Source organism: Balaenoptera ricei, chromosome 4, assembly GCF_028023285.1.
Source record: "Balaenoptera ricei isolate mBalRic1 chromosome 4, mBalRic1.hap2, whole genome shotgun sequence".
Taxonomy (NCBI): Eukaryota; Metazoa; Chordata; class Mammalia; order Artiodactyla; family Balaenopteridae; genus Balaenoptera; species Balaenoptera ricei.
The window spans coordinates 2,719,820-2,747,034 of NC_082642.1; the positions used below are offsets into that span (position 1 = coordinate 2,719,820).

The 27,215-nt window shown below is 39.9% G+C and overlaps 1 protein-coding gene and 1 pseudogene across 1 annotated transcript; one reads left to right on the forward strand and one right to left on the reverse strand.

Annotated features, from left to right (window-relative positions):
• On the reverse strand, positions 1-25,385 carry LOC132365102 (vomeronasal type-2 receptor 1-like). Its single transcript, XM_059921803.1, is given in 7 exon segments — positions 1-1,088; positions 3,219-3,342; positions 10,443-10,670; positions 16,547-17,419; positions 19,920-20,211; positions 25,154-25,253; positions 25,256-25,385. Coding segments are annotated over 7 exon segments (2,835 nt in total).
• Positions 11,444-12,525, forward strand: LOC132365156 (RNA-binding protein with serine-rich domain 1-like; annotated as a pseudogene).
• Positions 25,386-27,215: the final 1,830 nt, after the last annotated feature.

The window sequence follows — 27,215 nt, forward strand, 5'->3', positions numbered from 1 at the left end:
TTACTCCAGAACATCAGGCAGCTGCTGTGGGAACCACCTGAAAGGGGATGTTGAACCATACCGCCATTGCAGCTCTGAGGGACACATGCAACCCATGACTCTACTCATCCGAACAGTTGACACCATGGTATTGTTGAGCTCACGGCTCACAGAGGCTGAAGTCAGTTGGATGTTCTTATCTACAGTGGGAACTCTTCCACCAACAATTTCATCCGTGTTCCTCTTTGGCCTCAGCAAAATAATGAAGCACTTGGCAGCAAATATACAACCCAATAAACCATAGCTGGATGCCAAGATTGCAAATATTTCCACGGCCACTTTAAACTTGCCTTTGGTGCTCAAGTAAGCAGGGACAAAAGAGATCCAGACAATAAAAAAGACCAGCATCCCAAAGGTGATGCATTTTCCTTCATAGTAATTATCCGGCAACTGGCGAGCCACAAGGGTTGTAAGAAAGCACAGCAAGGCCAAGAAGACATCCATCCCAAATATAGAGCACAAAAATTCTATAGAACCTTCATAACATTCCAGAATAATCTTTATATTTTGAGATTCCATGTTCTTGTACACCCTTGGGGGTTCTAATACTAAGTAGGCTGTACATATGCCAATTTCGACTACAACAGAGATTAGCACAATGATTTTCCAATAAAGAGGGTGGATGGATATAAGTCGGGTTTTGGATTTGGAAATTCTGTAGGCTAAAAACAGTGAAATAGTCTTTCCAAGAATGCAAGACAGGCAAAGTGAAAAGCCCAGTGCCAAAGTGACCTGACGGGCCATGCAGGACCAGTTGTATGGCTTGCCAATGAAGAACATGGAAGACGGCAACGTGATGACAAGAGAAACCTGAACGAGAAAGCTCAGCTCCCGGTCATTGGCAGTCACGAGCGGAGTGTGTCTGTATATCACATACACAACTGTGACTGCCGAAACCACAAGCGACCCAAAGATGGAGAGAATGACAAGCGTGAATCCCAGGACCTCATCATAAGTAAGGAACTCCACCTCTTTCAGCACACACTCGCTCTTTTGTGCATTGGACCAATAGTCTTCACCACATCCACATTGTTCACACTCCCTTTGACCTAATGAACAAAGAACAGAGGACTGACTGCAAAGAAATCCACATGTCCCCTTCAGCTGCGAATAGCCCAGAGGAGCCAAAGGCCTAATGCAAGACTCACTGAAATTTTCTATAGAGAATATATAATATCTCAAAAAAAAAGCAGTGATAAAATGGTCTTAGAGGGCTTCCCTGGTGGCGCAGTGGTTAAGAATCCGCCTGCAAATGCAGGGGACACGGGTTCGAGCCCTGGTCTGGGAAGATCCCACATGCCGCGGAGCAACTGGGCCCGTGAGCCACAACTACTGAGCCTGCGCGTCTGGAGCCTGTGCTCCGCAACGGGAGAGGCCGCGACAGTGAGAGGCCTGCGCACCGCGATGAAGAGTGGCCCCCGCTCGCCGCAAGCGGAGAAAGCCTTCGCACAGAAACGAAGACCCAACACAGCCATAAATAAATAAATAAATAAATTTATTTAAAAAAAAAAAATGGTCTTAGAGTGTGCAGCTAATATTACAGATTGAGAATTGATTTCAGTTTTGGAAATCCAGTCTCCCGTCTTGGTTTCAGCTCTTCCTGCATGGGCCTTTTTCAGTAAGACGCCTCTTTCTTTTTCTTCCAATTATCTAATTGAGAAGGGAGGTGTGTACTCTCATAAGCCCGAGAACAACCCACAAATATCTGAGAACATTAAAGCTACTAAGGTGAAACAATTAAGAGTAGTGTGACAGGGCTAAGGTTGATTAAAATACCAGGGTTTTCAATCTTGCATTCAGCTTCTCCTCCACCTACTGAAGAGAATTTTGTCTTTGCCCACTCAGCTTTCCTCTCCTCACCCTCCAGATGCAGATTTGAGAGAAGAGGTAAAGAAAGGTTGAGAATTAGAAGAAAGGAAACAAAAACAACAACCACGTTGACTAAGGTTGAAAAAACTTTTGGGGCATTTAGCTGGGCAGAGGCTCTAAAGGAGAATATTGCAACATAAGAAAAAATCTGAGATGAATTTGTGGTAGATTATGAAATGGATCTCTTCACTGTTCTATGAGAGATGCAGGTAAAGACTGGAATTCTCTTTCAATCACTTCCGACTGCTGGATTGGACATCTCTTGTTTCTGTGCAGAGAGTGGGCCACATGGGGTCCAAGGAGTTGTTCAGATTACCTTGTGCTTGTTTTCCATTTGTGGAAAATTTTACATTTTTAAAATCCTTTTTTAACTAAATTGCTATAGAGGGCCTTTTGGCAAGAGACATACAATTTGTTATCTTTAACAGAAGGTAGAGATAAAAATAAACCTGCTGCAACATGCTCCATAGGGCTAAGCATACCAAGCCCAACTAAAATTCTGGTCAAGAACAGCAATTCAACAGGTTGTAGTGAAGAATTCATAGAGCAGTAGATATAGAATTCACTTGTCCTACAGACTTTGAGTAATTATGGTCTTTGCCTTTAAGGATGTACTTTTAAATCTTATATTTCTAAATGAGAGATAATTCTGTAAAACATAGAACTGTAATTCACTTATTTACTACTCATTCACATTTTTCCATAACTAATATTTAATCTATTTCAGAAATTGAAATAATTTTAAATACTTTTTTTTTTGTGAACCCACGTATTCATATTTCACATTTCATTTAAAAAAATTTTTCCTCTCTTAAATTCATGGATGTTGGTCTTTTTCCCAAATGTAGCAGCTTTGGAACTAAAAATGCCCTGGTCCAGGAAGATCCCACATGCTGCAGAGCAACTAAGCCTGTGCACCACAACTACTGAGCCTGCGCTCTAGAGCCTGCGAGCCACAACAACTGAAGCCCGCACACCTAGAGCCCGTGTTCTGCAACAAGAGAAGCCACCGCAATGAGAAGCCTGCGCACCGCAATGAAGAGTAGCCCCTGCTCGCCGCAACTAGAGAAAGACCACGCGTAGCAACGAAGACCCAAAAATAAATAAATAAAAACAAATAAATTTATATTAAAAAAACGCAATGTTATAATTTTTTGCACTGCACAGAACATCCAATAGTTTGATGGATTATAATTTTTGTCATAAGTTGTTCACATCTATTTATAAAGAAGGCTCCCAAGGCCCTCTTTACCCAAACATGTTTAATCTCCTTCCATTTTAATATCAGTGAAAAAAATGACCATCTCTACCTGGTTCCCGTGACACATGCCCATCAGCACACAGGATGCAGTCAAAGCAACATATTGGTTCCCCATGACGAATTCCCTTCCGGGTCCCAGGCTGACACAGGTCAGTACACACTGAATGGGGAAGCTAGCAAAGACAAATACAATGCATGTAACAAAGCCCTTTGTCTCTACCTTGCCAGGCTAAGAAAGTTTCCACCTGGATTTCTGTGGAAGTTTTGCAATATCTTGGGAAACCCAGGATAGCTGGGCAAGAATAACAGACAAAGAGAATAATAACGTGGAAAGCCTAAAGGAATTTTGCTAAAAGTCCTGTAGTTGATTCTAGAAAAGGGATTCTAGAAAAGTCCTGTGGTTGATTCTAGAAATTATCAAAGCTAATCCCAAACCTAACTCTTTCTAACCTTGAAGACTCAGACCAGGCTCCACGTTCATGGGGCTCTGAGGAGAGGATAATTTGTCAAGTCTGTTTCTGCTTGAGGGGGGACCCCAAGAATCATCTTGAGTGCCTGAGAAAGACTTCTCAGCAAGGTCATCCCAGCACAGTCTGAAGATGTGTCATACAGAATCAGTACAAAATAACAACGAAAGGTCCATTCCATGTGGAAAATTGTATGGCAAAAAGGAAAAGTGGACAAGGCACAGCACTGGAATATTTTCTCACAAAAAGAGCTTAGAAAACTCAGTGGTAAGCATAGGTCTCCCTTTACATTCTACGTAGTTGTGCACATTGAAACCCACTATAAATCAATGTTTGTAAATCGGTTTATATCTAAATGTAAACGAGGAGCTTCCTATTTAAAAAGGAGGGAAGCTGTATTTCTCCATTAAGCAAAGATTCATTTTGGAAAGTGAAAAGATTCATTTTGGAAATCAGAATTTTCCTATGTTGAGTTTCCCAAGATAAAACTGAATTAGATAACAATGGAAAATATCAGAAATCTATGAGCTCAGTTATGGTATGTAAGATTACTTAAGTATGTATTGCTAAACACAATAGATAGGCTTCTTAAAAGGGTTGTGTGCACACGCACGCGCATGCATGCATGCGTGCGTGTGTGTGTATCACCACAGAATGACTATATTTCCTCTCTCCTGACTCAGTATTCTGAAAAGGGCTCTCCATATACCTTTCTTTGAAAATCATCACAGTAAGCTGATGCCTTTTTGTTCTGTTTCTCAGTATCCCTTCCCTTCTCAACCCTCATGATCTAGCTTCCAGCCCACTCACCTCACTAAAATGTTTCTTGCCAAGTCTGACAGCTCTTCCTCTAGTACCATTCTCCTTTCTCTCTCTTGGGTATCTGGCACTCTTGATCAACTCCTCCTTGAGATGCAGGCTCCCTTGGCTTCCATTGGGTCCTTTTATTTCTTTTGTTGGTTCTACTTCCTCTACCGACCTCATCACTGTGGGCGTTTTTTGTTCATTTATTTGTTTGTTTTTTTGTTGTTTTTTTGGCTCTGGTCCTTGATCCTCTGCTTTTATCTCTCAATATAAAGCAGCTCATTCATTCTCTTATCTTCAACCAGCACCTCTACCTAAGAACATCCAAAACTTGACTCTAGCACCAACTTTTCCCACCTGACCTCTAATTCCATATCCTAAGCTCCCAACATGTCCCTACTCTGAGATTCCACCATCACCTCAAATTCAACATGTCCAAAACTACCCCCATTTACCCTATTCCTCCTCCTGAATTCCCTGTTTCTGTCACTGACACCACCACTCTCACCCATCATCTCCAACCATATCTTCTATTACTTGCCTACACATACCTTCACTCAGGCCCATCTGCTTACCAACCTCCAGATTCAGTTTATTATCATGAGTTAAATCATGCCTTATACCATCTACTAATTGTTGATGCAGGACACTTCCAAGGCCAGTCCATCAGCAAATCCAGTGGATTTTACTCTTGCCCCCTTCAGTCTATTTGCAACTTGACAGATAGAATAATTCTTTAAACTCTAAGTTGGATCATGACTCTCCTCTGTCAAAACTCTTCCATGGCTCCCCATTTCACTCAGAGCAAAAGCCAAAGTCCTTCAACAGCCCATAAGGCTCTATGTGATCTGACCCTCTCTCACCCCTCTTACCTCCTCTCCCACTACTCTCTCTCTCTCACTCTTTCCAGCCACACTGAACCCTTTCCTGTTCTTCTAAAATGCCAAAAACACCCCTACCTCAGAGTTTAAAAGTTGCTGTTTCCTCTGCTTGGAATGCTTTCCCCCTAGGTAATGCAAGGATTCACTTTCTTTTCAGTTTTCATTCAAATGTCACTCCAGTGAGGACTTCCCTGACCACACTATGTGAGATTACACCACTCCCGCCAGCACCCCCTATCTCAATCCCTGCTATTTTTCTCTCCCTAACATTATCATCCATTAAAATACTATATCACTTATTTATTTATCTTGTATATTACCTGTCTCTTCCTACTGAAATGTTAGTCCCATTAGGCAGGGATTTGTTCTGTTTTGTATGTTAACACATCCCCAGTTCCTAGAACAGTGTCTAGCACATATAATATTGTGTTCAATAAATATCTGTTCAATTAATTATTAGATTTTAAGTGCTGCGAGGGCAGTGGTCTTTTTGCAGTGCTTAACACAGAGGTAGACTCACAGTACATGCTTAGTGAATTTGTATTGAATTACATTTGAACCAATTTCATTATACAAATATAACCTTGGGAATACCCTGGCGTTCCTGTGGTTAGGACTCCGAACGTACACTGAGGATGGCACGGGTTCAATCCCTGGTCAGGGAACTAAAATCCCACAAGCCGCACAGCATGGCCGGGGGGAAAAAATAAAATAAAATTTATTAAAAAAACCAAAACTAACCCTGATTTTAATAAAGATGAGAAAAATAAAATTACTATGCTCTAATGAAACATTATTAAAATAGAAATCTACTAGTACATTTTACTACTTTTCTATCAATTTTTAGTAGAATGAGCATTCTATGAACTTTGCTTATACAAGCAATAGCATCTTCTCTTGTTTCATGCAAAACATTATACTGAGCACCTGCTCTATGGCTAGCACCAGGAATACAAAAGGGAAGAGTCTCAGGCCCCATTCAGGGAGAGGGCTCTGGGCCACAGAAGGTGGTTTATACGCTAGGCCTAGGGCAGCTCTGTCTTTCTGCAATGATGGAAGTGTTATATATCTGTATTGTCCAATATGGTAGCCCCTAGCCACACGCGGCGGTTGAGTACTTGGAATGTAGCTAATGTGACTAAGGAAGCAAATTTTTAATTTTACTTAATTTTAGTTAATTTTAATTTTAAAAGCTACGTGTGGCTAGGGACAACTGTATTGGACAGAGCAGCTCTAAGCCAAATAAATAAAATGCAGAAGAACGATGGCCCCTACAGTGGCAAACACTAAGTTTTTATTTTTATCCTGCCAAAATGTATTCAAGAGCTGCTTAAGGCCAGGTTAAGAAAGGGAGGAACTAGCGTGTATGCATGTATGTATGTGTGTATGTATCTGTGAGTATACATGAGTCTGTATATGTTTATTGATACCCATGGAAAACCAAGGACCAAAAAAAGAGATAAAAAGATCCGCTTGGTATCTGCCACAGCACAGGAGCTTGGAAATCTTAATTTTCTTGTATTCTTATGTCCTTTCCCAGTATGATTCAGAAGGCTATTTGGGGATCTTAGATCCCAGGTCACAAGGGCCACACAAGAAGAGGGAAGGTACATGAATAAGAAACAAGATGAAGAAAGACATCCTCCTCCCAAAAAAGTCTTGCAGCTGCAAAGAAAAACTGCTGGCTGTCCTGACACCCACTTATAGCTCTCTCTCACTCCTGCTGCTTCCTCCAGAAGATTCACAGGGAAGATTAAATTGCCAATGCTCTTCTACCACCCTATCGGTTTACTGTAACACTACAGATAAACACTAAACTAGAATATCAAAAGCCCTACAGTTCTTCTCTCCTAGAACTAATATTTCATTAAGGGTAAAAAGTTCAGCGGTCTGGTAAGCGATGAGGTTTCCCCAGTGCTTCTCTAGGTGTTATCTTTACATTGTGTAACCAGGGCACCCTGTCTCTAGCTTCTCTTCTAGAATGTTCAGAGCTGCAGTTCTGCAGAGCAAAGCCCACCTGTTGCTATAGGAAATGGAGGAATTAAAATTGTAATAATAATGAATAATGAATAATAATTCATTATTAATAAGTAAAAATTAATAACAATAATAATGAAAATAACAGCTTTTTATCTGGAGTAAGTACTTTACAACCAAATCTTCAAACCTCATATCCACTGCTTTCCAGAACGATTTTGAAAACAATTTTTTTAAAGAATTCTGAAATTTATGAAACTCACCCTTTTCTCCTACAGTTTCTCAATAAAGGATTTTTTGAATGATATATTAAAGCTTATTGACATGTCTGTGCACATATATATATATATATATATATATATATATATATATATATATATATATTATACTGGAAGCTAATGTTCCCTACATCAAATTATATTATGAACTTGTAAATCCTACTTCACATTCTTTGACCCTGGGAATAAATAAGAAAAAAAAAAGGAGGAAGAAATAAAGTTCCTCCAGAACTATGGTCAGAGACGGAAGGGAAGGACTTCTGGGTTGTCCCAGGGTAATGGTAACTACTAAACTGTGAATCTCTCCACACAGTCTCTGAAAAAACACCATACAGATTTAAAAGAAAAAAAAGAGTAAATAAAACCACACATGACCCACAACTTCAGCATCATAAACAGCCTGAAAATATTATGAATTTCAAAGTACTTATAACTAGAGAAATAGCCATTAAATTCCAGCACGGCCACCTCTAGAGCTCCCTCCTCATCCCTAGGTGTTAGGGAAATGATGGAACTCTGGGGAAACTGTGCAGAAAAGAGTAAGGGGGAGAAGACAATCTAAGGTTATTGGAGAGTAGACAAAATCATTCCTAGAAAGAAAATGTCAGGCTATAGAGCAAGGTCTTGAAGGTGGGACTCAAAGCGATGGTTTCACCCCTGCAGTGAGACCAGAACGTATACAGAGGGAGAAGTGATAGAAAGGGTAAAAAGTAAGAAAGGAAAATTAAGAACTCCGTAGAAACAAGAGTGAACCATAAAATCAAAAGACACATTAAGCCTTCCCTTTCCACACAAAAGTTATCTCTTAAATAAATTGCTCTGCACTCTACTAACAGAAGAAGGCAGTCTTGAAATAGAGACTTGTGATCCACCCAAAACCTACATCCTTGTCCATAAAAACAACCAAAGATAGAATTGTGCCTCCATATAAGTTTACTATAGGAAGAAAACAAAAAATGAAAATCGAAACATTCCAGCAGAGGAAGAGGATGTGGAGAAAAGGGAACCCTCCTACACTGTTGGTGGGAATGTAAATTGATACAGCCACTATGGAGAACAGTATGGAGGTTCCTTAAAACACTAAAAATAGAACTACCATATGACCCAGCAATCCCACTCCTGGGCATATTCCCAGAGGAAACCATAAGTCAAAAAGACACATGCACCCCAATGTTCATTGCAGCTCTATTTACAATAGCCAGGACATGGAAGCAACCTAAAAGTCCATTGACAGATGAATGGATAAAGAAGATGTGGTACATATATACAATGGAATACTACTCAGCCATAAAAAAAAATAATAATGCATTTGCAGCAACATGGATGGACCTAGAGATTGTCATACTGAGAAAAATAAGTCAAACAAACAGAGAAAGGCAAATATCATATGATATCGCTTATATGGGGAATCTAAAAAAGGCTACAAATTAACTTATCTACAAAACAGAAATAGAGTTACAGATGTAGAAAACAAACTTATGGTTACCAGGGGGTAATGGGGGGGGAGGGATAAATTGGGAGGTTGGGATTGACATATACACAGTGCTATATATAAAATAGATAACTAATAAGGACCTACTGTATAGTACAGGTAACTCTACTCAATACTCTGTAATGGCCTATATGGGAAAGGAATCTTAAAAAAAAGAGTGCATATATGTATATGTATAACTGATTTACTTTGCTGTACACCTGAAATTAACACAACATTGTAAAGCAACTATACTCCAATAAAAAATTTTTTTAAAAAGCTAAAAATCGAGCTACCACATGATCCTGCAATCCCACTCCTGGGCATATATCCAGAGAAAACCATAATTCAAAAAGATACATTCACCCCAATGTTCATTGCAGAAAGAGAAAGACAAATACCATATGATATCACTTATATGTGGAATCTGAAATACGATACAAATGAACATATCTATGAAACAGAAACAGACTCACAGATACAGAGTACAGACTTGTGGTTGCCAAGAGGGAGGGGGGTGGGGGAGGGATGGATTGGGAGTTTGGGATTAGCAGATGCAAACTATTATATATAGGATGGATAGACAACAACGTCTTACTGTGTAGCACACGGAACTATATTCAATATCCTGTGATAAACCATAATGGAAAATAAAAGTATATATATATATATATATATAACTGAATCACTTTGCTGTTCAGCAGAAATTAACACATTGTAAATCAACAATACTTCAAAAAAATTTTTTTTAAAAATTCCAGTAAATTAAAATTCCCCTCTAAAACATACACACACAACCATTAAGCAGAAGAATACTATAACACTTTAAATAGATATCCTAGCACTTCAATTAAGTATTCTCAGAAAAGCACTTGTAGATGTCAAAAATATCTCGAATCAGATATTTTAAAATTTAAAACATCAATGGATATAAGACTGGAAGAAATGAAAAAAGTTCATTTATCTCAGGAAAGAAACTATTTCAGAAATTAAGATAAAAGTCACAAGGTGTTCAAAATATATATACTTGAATGAAAAGTTAATAAGGGACATTGAATAAAGGCAGGAAAACAATAAAGAGAATAAGGATGAGATAAAGAATAAAGCAAAAATTATCAGAGAGAAAGTGAATAAAAGGAAGAGACAAAGGAAGTCAAACACTTTGGAGTACTTGAAGAAGGAAAACAAAATCATAGAACTAATATTTAAAACTATAATCAAAAAAAAGTTCCAAAAACAAAAGATCTGAATCTATACATAGAAAAGATATGTATTTTATTTGGGAAAATTAACTTGGAATAGCCAACTCTAGGTTTCTGATATTCCACAGCACCTAAAAGAGTATAGAAATGCAATTCTCTCTATATATAAACAAAATAAGATAGAGTAACTAACCTCTGATGATTCAGTGTTCCAAAATATTGTTGCATTCTTAATCATCACGAGTTCAAATTTAGAGTTTGTGAATATATATTCTCCAACCTTCACAAAGGCTATCTCTCCATTATCATCTAATTGCCAATTTAGAATATCATAGTTTCCAGTCACAGCTCCATTATCATCAATTTCTATTCTCATTCCATCATGGGTTGTAAACTTAAGTGTCTTCAAATAATACATTAACTAGAAAAAAAGGCGGAAAAACAACGGAAAAAAACAATTTGTAAAAATTTGATTGCCTAGAAAACAGGGTTTATAAAGAAAATAATCTCAAAACTCATATCTAATTGATGGGACTGAATTTTTTCCTATTCCTCTATACCTTTGCTGTCTAATACAACAGCTCCTAGCCACATATGACAATTGAAATTTGAAAAGTGGCTGGCCAAATTGCGATGGGCTATAAGGGTAAAATACACACTGGGTTGCAAAAGTTAGTTCAAAAAAATGTAAACTCTCTCCTTAATAATTTCATGTAATTATTTTTATATTAAGTTATCATGATTATGACCAATTGTTAAAATATTATTTGGGGTTAAATAAAATATATTAAATTTAATTTCATCTGTTCCTTTTTTATTTTTTAATTTGGTTACTATAAAAATTTTAATTACCTGTGTGGCTTTTAAATTTCTATTGGACAGTACTGATCTATACCAAGGTAAAGTGATGCCTAATATTTCCTAATACCTACAAACCTAGGGAAGAGAGGATATTCCCTCTTAGATTTCTTCACTAATAGGTACCAGTCTACCCTACTACCATCATTCCCTTCCCTGCATGTAAGGGGCTAGAGACGGGAAGATCAAGACCCATTTCCCACCCTCGCAAAGTTCACAGTCCAGTAGAAGGGCTTAGACAAATAAACAGGTACTAATAGTAAATTCAATGTACTCTGTGTTGTTGTACGGCCTCAGAGGCTGAGGAGAGGGGTAACGGGGTGCAGCAGCTGGAAGATGCTGCCCTTTGGCGTAAATTGCAATCAATTAAGGATCGTTTCTCAGACTCAAGTTAGAAGTGAGAGTTCAGATAAGTGAGGCCGCCATTGTTGCTTTGAACACCTCAGAAGGGGAGAATGGATTTATCAGGAGTGAAAAAGAAGAGCTTGCTAGCAGTCAAAGAAAATAATACAAAGCCCAGCACTAGGGCTCCTTCTCCTACCAAACGCAAAGACCGCTCTGATGAGAAGTCCAAAGACCGCTCTAAAGATAAGGGGGCCACCAAGGAGTCAAGCGAGAAGGATCGTGGCAGGGATAAAACTCGAAAGAGGCGCAGCGCTTCCAGCGGTAGCAGCAGCACCAGGTCTCGGTTCAGCTCGACCTCCAGCTCGGGCTCGAGCACCAGCACGGGTTCCAGCAGCGGCTCCAGCTCATCTTCAGCATCGAGCCGCTCAGGAAGTTCCAGCACATCCCGCAGCTCCAGCTCCGGCAGCTCGCCTGGCTCTCCGAGTTCTTCTTGGCGCAGGCAGGACAACAGGCGGCGTTTCCGCTCCAAATCCAAACCACCCAAAAGAGATGAAAAGTAAAGGAAAAGGCGGAGCGCTTCCCCTAAACCCACCAAAGTGCACATTGGAAGGCTCACCAGGAATGTGACCAAGGATCATATCGTGGAGATATTCTCCACCTATGGGTAAATTAAAATGATTGACGTGCCTGTAGAAAGGATGCACCCGCCTCTGTCTAAAGGCTACGCGTATGTGGAGTTCGAGAATCCAGATGAGGCCGAGAAGGCGCTGAAGCACATGGACGGAGGACACATCGATGGCCAGGAGATCACTGCCACCTCTGTGCTGGCCCCCTGGCCTCGGCCACCCCACCCCCACCCGGCGATTCAGCCCTCCCAGGAGAGTGCTGCCACCGCCTCCCATGTGGCGCAGGTCACCTCCACGGATGAGAAGGTCGCGTTCCCCTCGGCGCGGTCCCCCGTACGCCGGCGCCACAGGAGCCGCTCCAGCTCCAACTCCTCCCGATACGCAGGGCCACCGAAGCTCTGCCCTGTGACTTGTATCCCATCCAACTCACTTTTGTCACTTTTCTAGCCAAAGGAGGATCGGTAGGAAAGAAATCCCTCACTCAGAGGCAGGCTTCGAAGGTGAAGGCAGTAATTGCTACATTTTCCCTCGCGGCAGAGTTCAGGCTGCAGGGGTGTTGTTGGTTTGCGGTCGTGCTTATAAAGATGCCCTCCAGTTTTCTGGCTAGAAAGCCTCCACATTTCTAGTTCCTGAGAGTCAGTTTAGTGGCAAAGCCAGCAGGGGGCTCCAGGAGGTGGTACAGCTACAGCCTGGGAGCATGTTTTCCCGTTCCACAGATGACCCGGGGCCGATCTGGTGGCCTGCTCGCGCCCTAACCTGCTGGCCTGCAGGGTCCCACAGGAAAGGGTGTGCTTTTACACAACTGCCGTTCCTGTTAGCTTGGCCCTGCCCCTCTGCTTGAGTCCTCTTCTGACCTCTAGGGCCTAATACCCAAAATGGTTCTTTTCACATGTACTCATGTGCATGCACACACACGTCTCCCTTTCTCTCTGAAACACGTAAGTTGAGAGCCAGCTCTGTCGGGTCATCACAGAACCCCCCCGTTGTGTTGGTATTCATGGTGGTCCTGCAGGTTACCTTGGCAACGTGTACATTGCTTTTTTGGCTTTTATTGTACAGTCAGTACTACACATTTCTGTTTTGAGTTTTGTAACTTTGTGGCATTTTAGATAATATTGTGTTTGTACTTTGTTGTGTAGAGAAAAGAATTGTGTTGAATAAACCTAGGATTAGAGTGCAGCTCAGAAAAAGAAAAAAAAATAGTAGCAATTTGCCTGACAAATACTGGAATCAAAGAGATTCTAAGCCAAGGGAATAATATGTGAGACAAGGGTGTGCCAAAGAGGCCATTACTAAGAGTACAAAAGTGGATGGAGCTGATTGCACACCTACAGAATAACTTCATAGACATCAGTAGGAACCCCCTAACAAAATAATACCTCTAGTACTCTTGCTTTACCCAGTCAACCTTAGCTGGGGTAAGAGCATATGTTCTTTAGTATGAAGGTAACCAGTCTGCACTGAGATATATCCTGTGCCCTTGGTCTTTGTCAGCACCACATGCTGGACTTTTGTCTCCCAACCAGAGGGCCCAGTCCAATCCCTAACCCTCCACAAACCAGAGAAACAACATAGCAGAAAGAGCCTGAATTATGGTGTATGATGATTTGGAGTTATATTTTGGCTCTGTCAAATGACATAACCTTAGGCAAGTCATATATCCTAACTAAGCATTAGTTTCCCAGTCTGTAAAAGAAGGGAAATCATCCCTGCCCTACCTCTGTCGTAGAGATTAAGGTAATATAGCTAGAAGCTTTTAGTAAGTCAGTATACAAAGGTTAAGTATTATAATAATCACCATCTACCAGTAGGGCTACTCCAGGTCACTTGCCCTTTTATCTCTCCCTCTTTTACTGTATGCTATTCTCAGTCAACATGAAATCTACATCAGAGTTCACAACAGGGTGACTTTCACTGCCAAGTCCACTGGGGAGAGGCACATTTTTCTTTCCCAATCTTCAGAAGACTCAAGCAAGGAAATTTTCAAAGGCTGCAACCTTACAGCCTTTCCATAATTCCATCTGCTTATCATCATTGGATGGTAGGACACAGTTCCCTACCACGAGGCATGCAAAAGAATTTAGAAATGTCCAAATATACCACAAGAGTAAAAGGGTTTTACATATATATATATATATATATTCTGACCAAGTCTGCTAATGAGATAAGCTGAGAAAAATGACTATGGAGTGCATTATCATTTTGGTTTTAAATAAATCACAATTTTTTACTTTTTGATGCATTTATGAAGCATCCTTAAATGTGCCTATTAACTCTCTCTACCGTGAGGTCTTGCTTTTCAGTTTTTACTTACATCATTCAGGGAATGTGTCAAGGAGCATGAATTCTCTCTTGGACTACACCACCACCATTCACCCTGACACTGTGTGGTCCCTTGACCCTCCCTAAAAACTCTTTTCTCTGCAATCCTAACACATATTTGTTGCTTTTTGAGCAAATTTAAATTGTAATGTTGAAATCTTCAAATAATAAATTAGAGCATTGTTGTTTGCCATATAAAAAGATCCTTTTTGTTAAAAAAGAAGTACTCAGAGGATTTCTTTTAAAATGAAAGAACTCACCTATAGCATAACTTAATTTCTCATTTTGAATTTACCACAATTTCCCTAGTACCAATGAACAACTTAGTACTCAGATCTTGCTTTCTAAATTCCATTCTCCAGTAAATGGAAATAGGACTCCGGAGAAATGGCTACTTCAAGACTGGGGCAGAGAAATGCAAGACAAGCCTGGAACATCTTAGCGTTCCAGAAAGTAAATTAATCAGAAATTACAGTGACATGTCAAAACGAAATAGGAGCCTACTCAAAGTGGCTCCCAATTGTCGAACCTGGAGAATTTTGAGCAACAAAAGGCATAATGATAGTTATGAATTATTATACTCATAGAACAGTATATCCATGAGTCCATGTGATGCAAATAAATTAGTGAGGGAAGTATAACTCCATTTAACAAATGTAGAAGGAATGAGGGAAATAGAAAAAAAAATCATCATTTAAAAAATAACACAGTAATAGTTGTTTCAGGCAATCATCATCATCAAAGGATGCTAAACTTTGTGGATCAAAGCATTACGAAAAACAGAATATTTTCAGAGCTTCAAAATATTGCCTTACAATATAATTATTAATTACAAAGGGAAACATAGTAACTTTATAATGGAAAAACATGGTGACATCACTGTCACTAAGTAATCAAAGTTAATGTCACCATTAATGAGACATAGTGACATCATGTACCTCCTGATATGAGACATAGAAAAGGATACATATCACTTTTACAGTATTATTGCCAGAAATGCATAACCTAAATGTAATCATGAGGAAAAAAATTAGACAAACATAAATTGTAAAACATGTTATAAATAGCTTCCCAGTACTTATGAAAAGTATCATGTTCATTAAAAAAAAAGGAAAGAATGAGGAACTGTCACAGATTGGTGGAGGCTAAAGAGATACAAAACTAAGTGCATTGTGGGATCAATTTGAAAATAAAAATAAAAGTGAAGATGCAGTGGTTCCAGCCACTGTGGACCCTGCTGGGACAAGCAATTTGGTGTTGCTGGAAAATAAAGTGGTGAGGGTCATGGAAAGAGCAATGGAGTCAGAGATGCTGACGGCCTAGATCGTAGAGGGCTGACAGTGTCAGACCAGGGATGCTCATGCTTTATCCTTTATAGGAGAGGGGAGGTATTGAAGGATGTAAGCAGAGGAGCCCTCTGATTAGTTATGCATCTTGGTGAGACCATTAGGGCTTCTGTGTCCCAACATGAATTGCTGGGACGTCAGACCTGAGACAGGAGATGTGAGAGCCAATCTCCAAGGTGGTCCTAATAATCTTCACCTCCTGGCCTTCACACCCTAGCATGGCCCCTCTGACACTGCACAAAGACTACATCTTCCAGTTTCCCTTGCAGCTACATGTGACCATATAACTAGATCCTGGCTAATGGGATGTAAGGAGAATTGTACGTAATTCCCAGGAAATGTCCTTAAATGGAACCATATACACATCTTTGTCCTTTCTCCTTCCTGCTGGTTAGAGTGTGGACATGATGGTTGAAGCCCAAGTAGCCATATGGAATTATGAGGTGAACCCACAGATTCAGAGTGATGAAATGACAAGGTAGAAGGAACCTCAATCCCTAAGCCACTCTTTCAGTCCCAGAATGCTAATCTCCAAACTTCATTTATGTGAAGGAAAAACACCTATCTTGTTTAAGGCACTATTTTGGGGGGTTTTCTATCATTCACAACAAACCTAATAATAAGTCTGTTAACAAATGGAAACTCTAAAATGTCCATTTAGGTAACATAAGCAAGCCATTCTTTTAGGGGGCATGTGATAAAATCATGTCTATGAAGTACAAAAGCAGATCAGTGGTTTTAATTGTATGAATGCTTTTTATGTCAAACTATATCATGAAGTAAAACAAACCACAACTTACCTGCCAAGGCTCAAAAATCAGTATATATGCACAGGTGTTTCCTGGAATGTATGGTCAGTGTCCTTCCTCACATCTACTTAGACGATCCAGGGCATATGCCATAGAATACACAATTTGGTTGACATTATGTGTAATTCTTAGCTGAGACACATCCAGATAGGTATTTTTAAGATCTTCCAACTTCTCCTTTCCAGTACAGAATTTATCAGACATGGCGTGTAATCTGTCCTCTTCACCAGTCATATTCACTCTATGTTCAGTGTTGTATGGAACTCTACTATTGGGCCAAGTACAGTTAAAAGCAGTTTGCCAAAATTCAATGGTCAGGACATCATTTGGATCCTTGCCTGGATGTACATCATAAAGAAATTCTTTTAATCCCAGTATATCAGCTCTTGGTATTGAAAATCCAATACTTCCACCAAAATACGGGAAATATTCAGGCTTTGCAATGAGAGCCAAGGCGATCCAGGCTTCACTCGCTATCCGTGTTCTGTCAGTTATGTTACGGTAAACCATTTCCAGCATGAAAGGACTTAGGTCAATATCAGACGCATAAAGCACAATGACTCTGGCAGTGGAGTTCCTTATAGCATCAATAGCTTTTTGCATTTTCTCATTAGAATGGACTTTGGGAATGGTTTCGGAGAATGCAACACAGAGGTTGACACTCTCCATTTTTTCCTTAAAAATCTTTACTCCGTATTTTCCATAATCATCATCAGCTGCTATGGTGCCTATCCAGACCCAACCAAAATGTTGGATAAGTTGTACCATGGCCTCCGACTGGATCTTATCACTGGCTACTGTGCGAAGATAAGATGGAAATTGGTATTTGTCACTAAGAAGTGAGGAGGTAGAGGCATAACCCACCTACAACTGAAAATATTCATGCAGTTATTAGAAAGCAATAGCCAAACCTCAAATTACACAACCTCTGAGTATTTGTATTGGAGAAGGAGGGAACTTAACAGTTCTTCCTTTATTCTCACACCCTTTCAGAGACAAAAGGACTTCTACTCCTGTCCCTGCTCCGTGGGTGGTGGGGACTGTTAGAGGGAGTGCTTAGGGCCTCCCTATTCCCACCCCACCCCAAGGGAGCTGGAGGAGCTAATTATTAAGGTGATGACATTCAATGCACCACTTTTCATACTCGGGGTCACAGCATTGGAAGGGAGGTGACCAGTCCTTTCATCTATGTTTTCTTGAGACTAGGTGTGTGATTCAAGCCATCCAGGCTCTTTCTCTGATCTAACTCCTCATCCATACAGATGATGGAGTAAGCAGACTCATAATCTATTTGTCAGGCCCAGTTCCTCTTTCTTTTCTTTTCTTTTCTTTCCTCTCTCTTTCTCCGTCACCACCGCTTTCTCTCTTTTTCTCCTTTTCTCTTTCCTTGTTTCTCTCTACTAGGACTTCTGGGTATTTAAGTCCTAAGACTTAGACGGAGAAAGATGGTTGGAAACTACACTTCCACCTCAGGTTTAAGTCTTATTCTCCAACAGAGTTAGTAGAGGCCCTCATTTTATAGGCACTTGCTAGATAAACGAAGAGGTATTTTTCTCATCTTGCCAGTGGTCCTTGTGCATATTTCCTATCAGCAAGAACTTAGGAATGAAAGTAGAATGACCAGTAACATGAATTTCTGACAATCTTACATACATTTCTGCTGTACCTTACTCTCAGCCTCAGCAACTCTGCAGTTAAGAAGATATGTCACATTCTCTCCTATCCCATCCCATTGCCATCCTATGTTATTACTGCATCACCTCCAATAAGACCTCCTATACTATAGTTACATAGCTCCATGATTGCCAATTCTTTCATAAGTGACAGATTATTCCTATTTTTATCTTTATCCTTTGTCCTATTCTTACTCCACTGGCTAAAGTTCACATTCTTCTCTGGAACCTCACAAGCACCAACATGATGGAAGCCATATGCAGGAAAGAATCTCATTTAGGAAGCAGAGACACCTGATTTCTAATTCTGGCTACATAATCAGTGTAAGATTGTGGACAAGATACTAAAACCTGCTGAAAACAGTTTCCCCGTGAGTGAAATCAGGGTTATGACATCTACATTTTAAGGTTGCTCAGCATATTAAATGAGACAACACACGTGAAAGTGCCTGTTGTATGTAAGATTTCTTTTACCCTCTTTGAAGATTTACTACAAGACTTAAATGAGAAGATCTACCTAGAGGTTTCTAGCAGGTGCCTGGACCACAGTCGGTATTTGGTGGAAAGCAGAGCTCACAGCAGCAGCAGTTTGTCTAACCCGCATGAAGCCCACATTGAAGATGTCGGCTGTGTCACCTGACCCCTCCTCTTGGTTCTGTTTCTCAGTATTACCCTGTTCCCCCTACATTTGTATTTGCAGCTTTATAAGACACACTTTGTAAATGCCACTTTTTAACAATTATTTTAACTTCTCCCATTACTTCAGTAACACAAATAAGCTTAATCATCCTTCACATTAATAAGTCCTGACTTGATATTTTTGTGAACCACCCCTGGAAATAAATATAGAGCTTTATTTATATTTTCTTTTCTTTTCTTTTTTTTTTAACGTATTTATTGGAGTGTAATTGCTTTACAATGGTGTGTTAGTTTCTGCTGTATAACAAAGTGAATCAGCTATACATATACATATATCCCCATATCTCCTCCCTCTTGCGTCTCCCTCCCACCCTCCCTATCCCACCCCTCTAGGTGGTCACAGAGCACCAAGCTGATCTCCCTGTGCTATGCGGCTGCTTCCCACTAGCTATCTATTTTACATTTGGTAGTGTATATATGTCCATGCCACTCTCTCACTTCATCCCAGCTTACCCTTCCCCCTCCCCGTGTCCTCATCCATTCTTCCTAATATCATTTATTCTTAGGTTGAAATGTGTCACTGTCCCTGAATTTAAAATAATCTGTAAATTAGCATCCCAGCTCATTTCAGTATGTTAGCGTACGAACAAAAAGGGTCATGATTAATAAGTATTAATACAGGCCAGAAACAAAATGAGTTCCTTATACCATCTATCAACCAACAAGTATTTCTTAATCACCTACTCTGTGCTTCACCCAGTGTTTTCGAGTGTATTGCCTACTGAGATGTCAACATACAAATCACTGGGTTACAATCTCAAGCTCAAAACTAAGGCAGGATCCTAAGGGACGTAGAAGAGTCTGAAATCACCAGTCACACTTGCTGAGGCCAGACTGAACAGAGTAATTAGGGACACCAGCATCACCACCATCCTATTTGTCTGTGTAACTTATCCCAGCCTCACCTGAGCACCTAATTTACTCTTTGCAGCAATTTTCACATACCTCGTGTTTCTTTATAAGTTAGTACCCAGCACAATATTCTGAAATACCTGAGGTAAGTAATACAACCCTAGAATTCTTGAAGCAGCAACTGATAAGGATGGTCCACCGGCTCCAACAATTCCTGCCAGCATTGCCCCAGTGCTGTTTCTAAAACTGGGCTTGTTTTCTTCCTGCCCTGTGAGGAATACCAATGCCGCTTCCATGGATTTGGAGATGGTGAAACAGGTATCAGAGATCTGATAGCCCAAAGTGATGTTGGGTAAAATATCCTTCCTCTCATTAATCTCCTTGATGGTGTGGACCATGGTTTTCATCCAGCGGAATCCCCGGAAGTTGAACCTGAAAAGGAAATAGTTTTTGTAAGGCCTTAGTCAGTGGGTGGATCTGTGGAGGGGAAAGCAGCTTTTAGCTGGGATTGGTGCTGAGAGCATTTTGCCAAAACGTCAGGGGGCACCTGCCTTGTGTGAGCACGTTAATATTTCATAAAAAGATATTGCAATTTAAAGGGTTCAAGTATGAATCATATTCATTATTGATTGGTTTGGGCTGGGAAGCATCTTTTTGGACAGCTGATTATCTCTTTTCACAAAAATATTCTTATATTCGCAATTCTCTCCACCACGCAGAACACGCAATAATTCCTCAATACATTTTTCCCCATTCACTGGAAGTCCCCGGTACCCTATGAGTCTCCTTTCCCTCTTCCTTACCTTCCTATAGGTTTCTCCTTGTTTCTTCTAGATGTTAACTATAATAATAAAAGTTTTGTCAATACATGAAAATACTTATGATAGGACTACATAAAAGCAGTACATAATATTTATATATACGATATATATTATGACTCCAATAGATAATTTTTCCTGCCATGATTTGATTGTTAGTGTTGAGATTTTTTAATTAAGAAGTGTCTCTTTCCTATCATTCTTACATTTAACCATGAATGAGATGCCTCCTCCTTTCCATTCCCTAGCCACAAAAAGGAAAATTACTTCTCTTTAGTCCATCACCACATTTTTTTTCAATTTCTTCTCCATTAAAAATAAATATTCTATTTCCAACTCTCTTTTTTTCTTCCCAGTTTTAACCAAACTTTAACCTATTTGAAAGCAAGGACCTCAAGGATGTTTTCTCTTAATGTCCTCTGTAGCTCTAGTATCTAACTCCCTATCTTCTACTCAATAAATATTTTTGAATTAAATATCTAATAGCAAATAGCCCTGTTGGCAGATTAGATTTTTCCTCCATGTCTCTTTAACTGGGTGTTTTAGTTTAGTTTAGCTTTGCCTTTTATTCAACACGTAGTTACTGAGTTGTTCTGGTGCTAGACACTATAAATGCAACAGTGAAAAAGATAGGCACTGCAGTGTCTAGGCAAAGAAACAGAAAAATAGCCATGCACAAAACGATAAACACAGCGATAGAGGTAGACATAGGGACCAGCAGTTAAAGGGGTGGGGAACCTTGCCCTGGGGGACTTAACAGCCAAGCTAAGTCTTGAAGGATAACATAAAAACAGGGGACAAATGCTGCAAGCAGAGGGCACGGTATGTGTGAAGGCATGACAACAAGAGAACCTAACATTCTAGGAATGGGAAGATCAGGACACTTGGAGAACAGGGTAGGAATAGGTATGGCACGGGAAGAGGAGACTGGAGAATCAGGAGTCTGAACATGAAGGGCTTTATCGTCCTAAGACAACTGGTCTCTAAATTTACACGGATGGCCATACAAATTGGCATACACATTTTTGAAATAAACATAGCAATATCTTTTTTAAGGTGAGAGAGTAATACATTTCAAGAGCTAGAAAATGTTCACCTGCTCTGAATCAATAATTACATCCCAGAGAATTTATATGAAGGTACTGTTCTTCCCAAAAGAAAACACTAGGTATGTTCCAAACTGTTCATTTTAGAATTATTTATAAAATTGAAAAATTGGAAAGAATTTACATGCTCATTATGGTACATTGACTTGATAGGAACACTTTCCATCATTAAAAAACTATAATTAGAGAAATTATACTGCAGCATGCATATAATATTAGGTAAAACAGTCTGTATGCAAAGTTTTTCTATACTATAATTAAAACTACACATAAATTATGTGAACATTTGGATAACTATCAACAGGTAAAAATTTTAAATGAGTACAGGATAATTACTGAAAGGGTGGGATTTGGGATGATTTTTCGTTCATTTGTTGATTTCCATTATGATACTCACAGTATCGTTATACAATGTATACCTTTTGTTCCACAGAAAATTTCTCTAAATCCTAACTTTGTTTAGATCAACCAAAACAAGAATTAAAATACTCCCTTCTTCCCTCCATTTCACTGTCTTCTCTGCTCTGAACAACATTTTCAAAATAAAAGTCTTCCTCTTCTGTTCACTTTGGCTGATGGCCAACCAAAACTAGTATCCTGTTAAAACTGTGGGTTTCAGAATGAGACTTCTCCAAACTCCAACTTGCATATCTAGATCAGTTATAGGTAAACGTTAATGACGCCAAAATGAAATTGTTATCCGGTTACGCCCAGCTCCTGAGTACTACCTATCCAGGCCTCCCATGAGGGCTCTCCCATTGGGAGGGAGGCTAGGAGAACATTGGAATTGGGTACAGATAGAAACTGTTGATGGTTATTGGTGAAAAGTCATTATATAGCTCTAATTTTGAAGAAAATATATCAAAAAATGTAAATATGGAATGTTATTAATATCCAATAGATATGTTTAGGATGTATTTAAGTGCTGGGAAAGTTTTAGGCTTGTATGGCGTGAAGATGAGCAATTTGGGTTTCAGTCAACAAGCTGGGAGACAAGCAGAATCCCCGCAATGATGCCTTACATTACTGATCCACATTCAGGACAAGGAACTGGCTTTTTATTTTATTTATTCATTTATTTATTTACTTATTTATTTATTTATTTATTTATTTATTTATTTATGGCTGTGTTGGGTCTTCGTTTCTGTGCGAGGGCTCTCTCCAGTTGCGGCAAGCGGGGACCACTCTTCATCGCGGTGCGCTAGCCCCTCCCGTTGAGGAGCACAGGCTCCAGACGCGCAGGCTCAGCAACTGTGGCTCACGGGCCCAGGCGCTCTGCGGCACGTGGGATCTTCCCAGACCAGGGCTCGAACCCGTGTCCCCTGCACTGGCAGGCAGACCCTCAATCACTGCGCCACCAGGGAAGCCCGGAACTGGCTTTTTAGATGCCCTGGATTATGTGAAACAAGTTTCATACAAAATATGAAGAATCAGAATGTCATCAGACTTCTCGGCAGCAACACTGGCAGTCAGAAGATGCCCAAGTAATCTTTTCAAGGATCCTTAGGCTTTGAGTTAAAGTCAAGATGGAGTAAGCACACACCACCCGCTCTCTCCCACTGATTACAATTAAGATCCCTGGACGGAACATATAAAGCAACTATCAGACTACTCTGAAAATTAAATAAGAACAGTGGATTAGAGATGGAAATCAAAATATCCCGGGTGGTGCAGTGGTTAAGAATCTGCCTGCTAATGCAGGGGACATGGGTTCGGGCCCTGGTCTGGGAAGATCCCACGTGCCGTGGAGCAACTAAGCCCGTGCGCCACAACTACTGAGCCTGTGCTCTAGAGCCCGCGAGCCACAACTACTGAGCCCATGTGCCACAACTATTGAAGCCCGCGTGCCTAGAGCTGTGCTCCGCAACGAAGAGTAGCCCCCACTCGCTGCAACTAGAGAAAGCCCATGCACAGCAACGAAGACCCAACACAGCCCAAAATAAATAAATAAATAATTTAATTTTTAAAAAACCACAAAATATCCCTGATACAGTGAATTATTTTTTAAATGGGACATACTTACTTCTCACCACTGTGTCAATCACAGTGGATATACCAAACTATTTTTTAATGAGGGGGTGGATTTTTACTAAAAATATGTATATTGGCCTTTCTATTTTACCTTGCTAGGAAGATAACCTACAGAAGCTCCAATGAAGGGTGAAGAACAAGTTAAGTGATTCCACTGATGAAATATGAGTGTATTATACCATGACAAACTCTGGTTTTCATTTTATGTTATTAAAGATTGAATCAGTGAAAACTTCTCTGATAAATAATGAACTGACTCTAAATAATGTAGCCATGAGCAAAAGTGCTTCTTTCCCACTTCCCTTTGCTTCACTGTAAGAATGGAAAAGAATTAGAAGGTCCAGGAAAGAGTTAAGTACAGACTGACTGCAATCCTTTCCCTTTGCCAGCATACAGTTTATCCACCCCTTTAGTGCTATTTCAAATATGTAGCATGAAATATGACCAAAGGGAAGGAGTTATGATCAGTAAAGATTTAGTTGTATAAGAAGTTCCCAAAATTTTTACAGCATGCGTTTGTAATTATAATTACCACGCAGCATCATGGAAGTGATTAAGATATGATGTAAAATGCCCAATATAAAACTGTGTCCATGCTATTGCCACAACTATGAAAAAATTACAGTTGCCTTTATATAAAGGGCTGAGAAAGAATATATGGAAATGAAAGGAAAGAGCTGCTTTGTTATGGTAGTAGAACAGTGTGGACAGTAATTTTCCTTTAATTTCTGGCATTCTTTTCATATCAAAAGTGTGTGTGTGTTTCACACCCAGAAATATAACCCATGTTTGCTTTTCTTACAATGGATTCCTTACAAATTCAGATTATCAGTCATGGATCCCATTTCTTGACATGACAATTTTGGGATGAGGGGAGTAGGGCAGAAGCCTTCCAACTGGAGGAATCTTGCTATGAACACTAGCTCATAAATAAATCAGCATTCCAGCACTGTGTATTTTCACTTGGGGAGACTTTAGTCTAATAACAATTCAAAGTAAAGCTGCAACACTGCACAACTCCACATCATGCTTCTCAAACCTTAATGTGTACAAGAATCATCAGGAGGTCTTGTCAAAATGCAGATTCTGATTCAGCAGATGTGGGATGCAGCCTGAGATTCTACATTTCTAACAAGCTCTTAGATGATGCTGATGGCCCACAGACCACCCTCTGAGGAGCAATGTTCTATATCATATAAAACCTGTCTTTTTTCTTTCTTGTTTCTAAGCAATCCTAGAACATCTACCTCGGAGAAATTGAGGCACAGAAACAGCAAGTACCTATTCTGAGTCAAATAAATAGTGTCAAAGTCAGGCCTGGCATCATGGCTCCAGTTCCAGACTCTGATTCCCACACCCACCTCTCATTTACCCCACCTCCTACAGCTGATGTAAAAAGAAAAAAAAAGAATGGCTTACCCTTCACATTTTGCTGATACTGGCTCCAAAATAGACTCGTTTGCTGGGGTGGTCCTGGAATGAAGAGTAAACAGTCCTCCAATAACAAGTGAATGGTTTCATACCCATTCAAATCAAACTTGCCCAGCAGCTGACAGGTCTGTTCTTCTTCCTCTTCTTTGCCTTCAGTGCCCAATTCAGCCCATAAAAAGGCAAGCAGTCCTAGAACCAAGCATTTCTTTCTGCTCGCCATTTTAATAAGGAGAGTTTGGGAGAAATGACCAGTGTTAAAAGTTTTAACGAGGTACCTTGACAGAGCGTTCCAGTGAGTATGTGCATGCCCCATCACAGGGGACTCAGCTTGCCACTACTTGCTACCTAATTGTCATGCCTCAATCAATCACAGAGCCTCACACTCACCTGCAGTTTATGGATCTGCACTAGGAGCTGAGTAATCCTTTTGAAAAGAGCCTCATAAAAACCTCTTTTATGCTTAGCAATAATATATAATGACAGAATAGCAGATTCTGAGTTTAATTTTAGAGTCTTTCGCTTTGTAGAAATTGTCCCTTTCTTATCAGCCTCATTCATTCTCACTTCAGCCAGCCTTGTGGGAGCTGCACTTGCCCCGAAAGTGAAGAAGGGCATTCTGATTCATCATGAAGTATAAAAACAGGAGACATCAGGTCAAGCTCTTTCCTTAGGGGTATGGAAAAAGTTGAATGGAAAACCATGGGGGATTTGGACTAGAAGACATCATTTTGAATCTGTGTTCTGCCACTTGTATTAGTGTGACGGTGGGAAAGTCACTTAATTTCTATGCCTCAAGTTCCTCATTAGTGACTAGGATGATAATAAGCTGCCCTAGAAAAATTCTGTAAAGCCCGTAAGAGTTCAAGGAATATTTTTCATATACATCATTTTCTTTCATCTCCTCTTCAAGGTGAAGTGTCGCCCTCAGCTCACTTTGCTGACCTTGTCACTGGTTCAGGCACAAATCCCTGAGAATTTCTGGGCTCTTTCCTCAGAATCCCCTCTTGTGCCTTCTTGCTTGGCCCCTCTCAGAGACGTCTTCCAATCTCTCTCTCCAGGTCAATTCATCACAGATTCCCAGTCACCTTCTTTGGCCCTTCTCAAACATCCCCCCTGGGAGTATAAATTCATAGAGTATTTTCAGAATGCAGTCTAGCAATATGTATCAGGAACATGAAAAATGCGTATACCCTTTGATCATGTGATTTTACTTCAAAGTATTTATCCCAAGGAAGCAATAGAGATCCACATAAACATAATGCATAAGAATATTGAGTACAGTTTTATTTATAATAGTGAAAAAATTGAACGAACTAAATGTACACAGTAGGGAGTTTCTAAAATCAATTACAATCTATTCACATGACAGAAAACAAAGGAGCCATTTGAGTTATGTTTTAGAAAAATATTTATTCACAACATAAAATTTCAATATGCTTGGGACTTCCCTGGTGGTCCAGTGGTTAAGAATTTGCCTTCCAACGCAGGGGACACGGGTTTGATCCCTGGTCAGGGAACTAAGATGCCACATTCCGCGGGGCAACTAAGCCCACACACTCTACAGCCTGCACGCCACAACTAGAGGGAAGCCTGTGCGCCGCAAGGAAAGATCCCACATGCCACAACTAAGACCCGATGCAGCCAAATAAATAAATAAATTTTTTAAAAAAATTTCAATATGCTTAACACAAAGATAACAGCTAACAAACCAGTGTATACAATCGTACTCTAAATTTCTAAAATTTACCAATATATTACAGCTCTCTTTCCTACGCATATTTCCATTAAAAGCACTAGAAGAAACCACTGCAAACTGAAATAAAAAGAAAAAAGGAGAAAAAAAAATCCCTTTTCCTACTGTTTTAATAAACCAATGGTTTTCATGTTTCCATGTTCATTGCCAGCCCAGACTGACACCCATGCAGTACTTTTAGTTAGTTTTTGGTGGTAGATTATGCGTGATTTTAATTTTCTTCGTTATACTTTTCCATATTTTCCCACATGTTCTACAATATTCTTGTACTTCTTTTATAAACAGAACAAATACTAC